Source organism: Coregonus lavaretus (assembly GCF_964263955.1).
Source record: "Coregonus lavaretus genome assembly, chromosome: 32".
In the NCBI taxonomy this organism is placed as follows: Eukaryota; Metazoa; Chordata; class Actinopteri; order Salmoniformes; family Salmonidae; genus Coregonus; species Coregonus lavaretus.
In genome coordinates this window covers 34,199,049-34,208,098 of record NC_140019.1, presented here as the reverse complement: position 1 = coordinate 34,208,098, position 9,050 = coordinate 34,199,049, and the positions used below count along the sequence as shown (strand labels likewise).

The 9,050-nt window shown below is 41.0% G+C and overlaps 1 protein-coding gene across 2 annotated transcripts in view; it reads right to left on the bottom strand.

The window, feature by feature from the left end:
- Positions 1–3,319: 3,319 nt before the first annotated feature.
- LOC311107829 (progesterone receptor-like) overlaps positions 3,320–9,050 on the bottom strand; it is a 34,871-nt gene continuing 29,140 nt past the window's right edge. For both annotated transcript variants that reach the window (XR_014610451.1, XM_084150393.1), the window contains one exon: positions 3,320–5,166. Coding sequence is in view for 1 of the 2 variants with exons in the window: in XM_084150393.1 (XP_084006519.1) it covers positions 4,999–5,166 (168 nt within the window). In the remaining variant the exon portion in view is untranslated. The remainder of the gene's footprint in view (positions 5,167–9,050) is intronic.

Genomic DNA, 9,050 nt, shown 5'->3' with positions numbered 1-9,050 from the left:
TCAAAATCTCACGATACATGGCCCCATTCATTCTTTCCTTTACACGGATCAGTCGTCCTGGTCCCTTTGCAGAAAAACAGCCCCAAAGCATGATTTTTCCACCCCCATGCTTCACAGTAGGTATGGTGTTCTTTGGATGCAACTCAGCATTCTTTGTCCTCCAAACACGATGAGTTGGGTTTTTACCAAAAAGTTCTATTTTGGTTTCATCTGACCATATGACATTCTCCCAATCCTCTTCTGGATCATCCAAATGCACTCTAGCAAACTTCAGATGGGCCTGGACATGTACTGGCTTAAGCAGGGGGACACGTCTCGCACTGCAGGATTTGAGTCCCTGGCGGCGTAGTGTGTTACTGATGGTAGGCTTTGTTACTTTGGTCCCAGCTCTCTGCAGGTCATTCACTAGGTCCCCCCATGTGGTTCTGGGATTTTTGCTCACCGTTCTTGTGATCATTTTGACCCCACGGGGTGAGATCTTGCGTGGAGCCCCAGATCGAGGGAGATTATCAGTGGTCTTGTATGTCTTCCATTTCCTAATAATTGCTCCCACAGTTGATTTCTTCAAACCAAGCTGCTTACCTATTGCAGATTCAGTCTTCCCAGCCTGGTGCAGGTCTACAATTTTGTTTCTGGTGTCCTTTGACAGCTCTTTGGTCTTGGCCATAGTGGAGTTTGGAGTGTGACTGTTTGAGGTTGTGGACAGGTGTCTTTTATACTGATAACAAGTTCAAACAGGTGCCATTAATACAGGTAACGAGTGGAGGACAGAGGAGCCTCTTAAAGAAGAAGTTATAGGTCTGTGAGAGCCAGAAATCTTGCCTGTTTGTAGGTGACCAAATACTTATTTTCCACCATCATTTGCAAATAAATTCATTAAAAATCCTACAATGTGATTTTCTGGATTTTTTTTCCTCAATTTGTCTGTCATAGTTGACGTGTACCTATGATGAAAATTACAGGCTTCTCTCATCTTTTTAAGTGGGAGAACATGCACAATTGGTGGCTGACTAAATACTTTTTTTCCCCACTGTATTTCCTTTGGGATATGTATTCCGAGTATATCCACATCACTATCAGACCATTTTATTGGTAAACTACATGGTAATGTAAAGATTGTATTTTTTAGTGATCCAATACGTAATATAGTACATTTGTCATAATTTGCTTGTAATCCAGAGAGGTTAGAAAATGTATCTAGATCCTCAATGAGGCTGTGGAGGGATTCTAGTTTTGGATTTAAAAGAAAACATGAATTATCAGCGTACAATGACACCTTTGTTTTTAAGCACTGGATTTCTAATCCCTTGATATTATTGTTAACATCTCGATGGCCATAATACATAGATATGCTGATAGTGGACAACCTTGTTTTACTCCTCTTGACAGTTTAAAACTTTCTGAGAAATAGCCATTATTTACTATTTTACACCTAGGGTTACTATACATGATTTTGACCCATTTTATAAGAGATTCTCCAAAATTGAAATGCTCCAGGCATTTATATATAAACCCCAGTCGTACTTTATCAAATGCCTTTTCTAAGCCTGCTATGAATAGCAGGCCTGGTTTCCCAGATTTTCCATAGTGTTCTATTGTTTCCAGTACTTGCCTTATATTATCTCCAATGTATCTTCCATGTAAAAAACCTGTCTGATTAGAATGAATAATACATTTTACATTACATTTAAGTCATTTAGCAGACGCTCTTATCCAGAGCGACTCACAGCCAGTGAATCCCTTTTTTTTTTTCTTTTTTTATATACTGGCCCCCCATGGGAATCGAACACACAACCCTGGCGTTGCAAACGCCATGCTCTATCAACTGAGCTACATCCCTGCCGGCCATTCCCTCCCCTACCCTGGACGACGCTGGGCCAATTGTGCACCGCCCATGAGTCTCCCGGTTGCGGCCGGCTGCGGCTGCGACAGAGCCTGGATTCGAACCAGGATCTCTAGTGGCACAGTTAGCACTGCGATGCAGTGCCTTAGACCACTGCGCCACTCAGGAGCTCAATAATAATAATGTCCGACAATACCTTTTTAATTCTATGCGCTATACATTTTGCTAGAATTTTTGCATCACAACATTGAAGTGTAAGGGGCCTCCAATTTTTTTAATGGACTGGATCTTTATATTTTCCACTTGTATCCTGTTTCAGTAATAATTAAATCAGACCTTCTTATTGAGTGTCTGATAATCTACCATTTACATAGGAGTGGTTAAAACATGCTAATAATAATCCTCTTAGTTTATCAAAAAAGGTTTGGTATACCTCGACTGGTATGCAATCCAACCCTTTAATTGCATCCAGAAGTTCCTCCTCTGTAATTTCACCTTCACATGAGTCTTTCTGTATGGCTGTTAATTTTACATTATCAATATAAAAAAATCTCTACAATTAGCTTCAGTTAGAGGAGATGGAGGTGACTGAAATGAAAACATATGCTTAAAGTACTTTGTTTCCTCCTTCAAAATATCATTTGGTGAATCATGGGTGGCTCCGTCAATTGTAACCAGTTTCATTAAATTAATTTTGGTAGCATTCCTATGTTGAAGATTAAAAAAGAATTTGGTGCATTTTTCCCCATATTCCATCCAGTTTGCTTTATTTTGTATAATATATTACACTGGATCTTTCTTGAATAAGTTTCTCAATTTCTTTCTGTTTTTCTCTAATTTATTCTGAGCCTCTATGTTACAGTATTTATTGCCAGACCAGTTGTTGTTAATCATGTTGCTGTTGGCTCTTCACGGGCTGAGAAGTAAAAACTACAAGACCCATAAACAGATGATCACTGGGGCCTGTTCAGGAAGCAACATTAGTTTTCTTACAGAAAGAGATAGAAATGTATTGTGTTAAACAGATATGATTGTTTCTCAGGTAAAATAGGGAATTGTGTTGGTTTTGTTTCCTTTCTATCTGGAACATTGTGAACATATCACCTCCAACTGAATAGAACACACCTTTTGGAATCAGGCCACTGACTTATTAGTGAGGTAAGGTATTTATTTGGTAAGTAGAAATGTGAACTCAGATAGGATAAAGTACTGATGAAGCTCAATGCTTCAATAGATGGTAACACCTTACCTGAGTGAGAAATATAGGCTTTCATGGAAAATTACTGTGATTGAGTCAGAAATTGACAACCTATTCCCTATGTAGTGCACTACTTTTGACCAGAGCCCTATTGGTCCTACATAGTGTGCACTATAAGGTATAGGGTACAATTTTGGACACACCTGTATGCCTGTTTCCCACTCAAGCACACTATGAAAAACACTTTGAATGATGCTAAATAAAGCAAGGGACCCCAGTGAAGTGGAATATAGATCGTTTTATTTGTTAATTTTAGATAGAATGTTTAAAAAATGTAAAGAAGTCTGCTTTGTTTTGATAGAATATGCAACATATTTACAGAAGTCATGTACACTTTGTGCTTGATATGGTGTTATATACAAAGGTCAAATTAATAGCTATAGGTAACTCTTTGTCTGTGTCTGTAGAGTATGAATGATGTGTTATTCAGAAGAATGATGTCTTATTTTGACATAGTGTGTAACGTACTACTACATTTTGCTGAAACTATGAAAGAGCAAATAACATTTAACTGAAAAGTAATAGAGGAAATGTACATTCAGGATCAAACCCTAGCTTGAGATCAGGGGATCCAACGTAATCAATGTATAGGCATACATCCTGGTGACTGTCAGTGAAGTGAAGGATAGTGAACAATTCAAAATGATATTTAGTTTGGATTCCAGGTTAGTGACTAGCAGCGCAAAGGAGCAGCGCAAAGGAAGAGTATGCCCCCTCTCATTGAAGCCATCAAGTTCAAGGCCGACCGCTGTACTGCAGGCAGTTTTTTCCAGAAAGCAGGATCACCCATTATAGTAAATGGGAAAATGGCAACCTTTCTGGTCAATATTCGAAGAATAAAAACAACAACAAAAAACATTTGAAGACAATCATGTTACCGATACTTGCTTCTATTACAACAGATGTATGTCCTTGAACTGATCATAAAAATAAAAAAAATCACACATAGGAAGTTATATGGATAATTTAGTTGCTATGGCAGCCTGCAGTACCCGGTCGTCCTTCAACATGAGATACATCATCGATGGCTTTGTGTCCAATTATGTACAGTCAACGGTTGGGCCTCTAACAAGGTGTTTTGTATAGGTTTAACTTCTAAGGTGTTTTGTGATATATCGAACTTTAAAACATTTTAGTGTTCCCCCTCTTGATGGCAAAAAAAAGTAATAAATAAAGTTTTACGTTTTAAAGTACATTTCCTGAAATTCTACACATTTTGTCATGGGCGGACAGAAAATCTTGCAGTTTTAAAGCCAATTTTCTACAATTCTACAAATGTTGTCATTGGTTGGAGAGAAATTAGCAGTTTTAAAGCTAATTTACTACAATTCTACACATTTTGCCAGGACTTACGCCATGTTCATATGATATCTGAGTGAGAGTGACTGACAAAATCAATGGGGGACCCTGGAGGTCAGGCGCCTGGGCACATGCCCTGCGTGCCTGGTCAGTAGTCGGCCATGATTACTACAAGGTGTGTATAGTCAATGGTCTCCCGAGTGGCGCAGCGGTCTAAGGCACTACATCTCAGCGCTAGAGGCTGTATCACAATCCGGCCGTGATTGGGACCGGGGTAGGCCGTCATTGTAAATAAGAATTTGTTCTTAACTGACTTGCCTAGAAAAAATAAGGTTAAATCAAATAAAAGATAGCTGGCTAGGCTAACTTACCAATCTAAAAAATGGTAGCTGACATGGGCTAATTTAGTGACTGTCAGTGACTGACATTACAAGAGAAACTACCAAATGTCTAAATTTCACCTTATGTATTCTACTATTCTAACTCTCAAAAGGAAGTTGAGACCCTGACTGAGTTCCTAATTAGTCACTGAACCTCTAGCGGGGTGTTTTGTTATTGTCTGTCCCTCTTTTAGGATGAATTGTGATAGGAAGACCCTCTAGCAAGGTGCATTGTGAAAGAGGATTGGCTGAACCATGCCTGTGAGCATCTTGGGCACGTGAATGCTGACGATCTCAGAGATCATCTCTGGATAGCTGACTCTGGTGGGCAGAGACTGGGCCTGGATAAACAGATCATAGGTGAACTGGTGCAGCTTCCACACAATCTGAGAGAGAAAGAGAGAGAGAGAGAGAGAGAGAGAGAGAGAGAGATAGAGGGTGGGACGGTGGGTGGAGAGGGGGGGGGGGGGGGGTGAGATGTCAACTTTCAGTACCACCAAAGCAGGGGGGGTTGAACAGGTCAGGGGTCAGAGGTTAGGGGTAGTAGATCTATATTACAAGTGCTGTGTTCGAGTACTCATACTAACCGCACTAACCTTACTATTTGTGACGTAAATTGAGTATGTAGTATGCTTATTGATCATAGTATGGACATAGTTAGTATGCCAAAAGTTCCCGGATGTCGTACTAAATTCGCCAAAATACGAAGTACACAAGCAGTAGACACTATTTCCGTGCTTTTAGGGCCCATAATGCAATTCATCATAAAATGGGGGTGGTTTCAAAACGTTTTCACATTTGAAGAAAATGGCGGAAAATATGCAGCCGAAGTCCAATGAGAGTGGATACATATTCATTGCTTTAACTAATTATGACAAATTTTAAGAAAATGTTGAGCAATGTAATAAAGTAATGACTATTCAAATAAGTTACGTTACACGTTATGTTGGCTGACAATTTGTTAGCTACACTATCCTTACGAACCGCATAGCATTACAGCAGTATGTACCGGTATGTTAACTAGTTACCTAACGTTAGTTGGCTACTAATACATCAAACTTGCCAGGCAGTATATTAACTATAATCTAACTAACTACCCAACGTTTATTGACTTGATTATTCACATCATTCTTAGCTAAGTGGTATAGTCGTTGTGCGTTCTCAATGGACATCGTTAATTCTGGCAATCTACTCCGATTTCAGAGCACTCTTGTCTGAGTGTGCTAGAGCGCAGAATAACTGATGAATTTACAAACACTCAACACCCGTTGAATATGGCCAGTGTCAGTAAACGTCTGCAAAAAAAAGCGTAATTAAATTGTTGCCAGCAGCAGTTACAGTCACCAACACTCTGGATAAAATGAAAACAGCCTAACCAGCTCTGCTAGGGCGAGTAAAATGGTCAGAGTGAGGTATTCTCTCATTTGCGTCTGGAAATAGCTAGCAAGTTAGCCAGTTAGCTTGGGTGCTTGACTGCCATTGTAAGGTCAGAATGCTTGGATCAACCCTACTCCTCGGCCAGAGCATCCAGTGACACGCTCCGAGAGCAAAATGCTCTGAATTTACGAATGGACAATCTGACAACGATTGAATTTACGAACACACCCAAAAACATAAAATGTCTAGCTAGTCATTTGTTATGCTAGCAAGAGGTTGCATAGGAACAGTCAGCATCAACTTTCGGTAGACAGGCGAAGCACTAGTACGCTCAACTGAAAGGCTACTGTTAGTTTACAGTATACTAAAATTAATTAATAGTATATAGTATGTAGTATATACTCATTAAGTATGTAGTATACAGTATGTTAGCATGGGTATTCGAACACAGCTCAGGTGTAGGTAGTCCAGTAGCTGTGTTAGCTGGAACAGGTGTTGTGTACGGTTAGGGGTTAGGGGTTAGAGGTAGCAGCAGGGCCGGCCCTGGCCATAAGCGAGCCCCCAACCCCCAAAACATGATTTTAGGAGCTCAGTCGGGGTCTCAACTTACTGTTGAGAGTTAGAATAGTAGAATACACAACATGCCATTTCAAAATGTGGTAGTATATCTGCAGTTTCTCTTGTTATGTCAGTCAATTAGCACGTCTGCTATCAGATTTTTAATTGGTAAGTTAGCTGAGCCAGCTACACTGCATTACCAAAAATATGTGGACACCTGCTCGTCAAACATCTCATTCCAAAATCATGGGCATTAATATGGAGTTGGTCCTACCTTTGCTGCTATAACAGCCTCCACTCTTCTGGGAAGGCTTTCCACTAGATGTTGGAACATTGCTGCGGGGATTTGCTTCCATTCAGCCACAAGAGCATTAGTGAGGTCGGGCACTGATGTTGGTTGATTAGGCCTGGCTCACAGTCGGCGTTCCAATTCTTCCCAAAAGTGTTCAATGGAGTTGAGGGCAGGGCTCTGTGCAGGCCAGTCAAGTTCTTCCACACCGATCTCGACAAACCATTTCTGTATGGACCTCACTTTCTGCAAGGGGGCATTGTTATGCTGAAACAGGAAAGGGCATTCCCCAAACTGTTGCCACAAAGTTGGAAGCACAGAATCGTCCAGAATGTCATTGTATGCTGTAGCTTTAAGATTTCCTTTCACTGAAACTAAGGGGCCTAGCCCAAACCATGAAAAAACAGCCCCAGACCATTATTCCTCCTCCACCAAACTTTACAGTTGGCACTATGCATTCGGGCAGGTAGCGTTCTCCTGGCATCCGCCAAACCCAGATTCGTCCGTCGGACTGCCAGATGGTGAATTGGCGTTTCCACTGCTCCAGAGTCCAATAGTGGCGAGCTTTACACCACTCCAGAGGCAGTTTGGAACTCGATTTTTACGCGCTATGCACTTCAGCACTCAACGGTCATGTTCTGTGAGCTTGTGTGGCCTACCACTTTGCGGCTGTGCCGTTGTTGCTCCTAGACGTTTTCGCTTCACAATAACAGCACTTACAGTTGACCAGGGCAGCTTTAGCAGGGCAGACATTTTACAAACTGACTTGTTGGAAAGGTGGCAACTTTATTTGAAACAAGAGATGGCAGAGGCTTGGAGACTTTTGAAGATGGCAGAAGGTTTTCCCCAGTGGTTTATTTCAAGGTGGACTATCCCTGTTGACTGTAGTGATCTTTATGCCCTAAGTTTACCAAGGAGTCTACAACTGGGGAGGGCAACAGGTGACCTGACTTCTGTCTTGTTTCCCCCATGGATCTGACCATCGTTTCCCCCCTGCTCAACCCTTCATCTGGGCCTTTACTCAGTGGTGTAAAGTACTTAAGTAAAAATACTTTAAAGTACTTAAGTAGTTTTTTGGGGTATCTGTATTTTACTATTTATATTTTTGACAACTTTTACTTTTACTCCACTACATTCTACAGAAAATAATGTACTTTTTACTCCATACAGTTTCCCTGAAGTCCTTGTTACATTTCGAATGCTCAGGCAGGACAGCAATATGGTCCAATTCACACATCTACTGTGTCAATATAATGCGTTGTCATCCCGAATGCCTCTGATCTGGCGGACTCACTAAACAGAAGTAATGCATTTGTAAATTATGTCTGAGTGTTGGAGTGTGCCCCTGTCTGTCCGTAAATTTAAAAAACTAGAAAATCGTGCTGTTTGGTTTGCTTAATAGAAGGAATTTGATGTATAGCATTTACTTTTACTCAAGTATGACAATTGAGTACTATTTCCACCACTGTACTTTTAGACATTACTCAAGTAGTATTTTACTGGGTGACTTTCATTTTTACTTGAGTCATTTTCTATTAAGGTACCTTTTACTAAAGTATGACATTTAAGTACTTTTTCCACCACTGCCTCAACCCTTCACTTCATCTGGACCTCAACCCTTCATCTGTACTCAACCCTTCATATGGGCCTCAACCCTTCATAATATGCCATTTAGCAGACGCTTTTATCCAAAGCGACTTACAGTCATGCGTGCATAAATTTTTGTGTATGGGTGGTCCCAGGGATCGAACCCACTACCTTGGCATTACAAGCGCCGTGCTCTACCAGCTGAGCTACAGAGGACCACAACCCTTCATCTGGACCTCAACCCTTCACTACCTCGGTTGGAAGAGACGTGGACAGCACGGGTGAGGAAGGTGCACATGGAGATTGGATCGGACACAGGATGTGACCTGTTGGACTGGCACCTGCCTCTGTGGATGACCGTGGAAGATCTTCCAGCCAGAACTGTCAATAGGCTAACTGAAATGTTTTGTTTTGTTGTTTTAAGAGCGTCTTTGAGATTCTTGCTGTAATGAAAAGCGC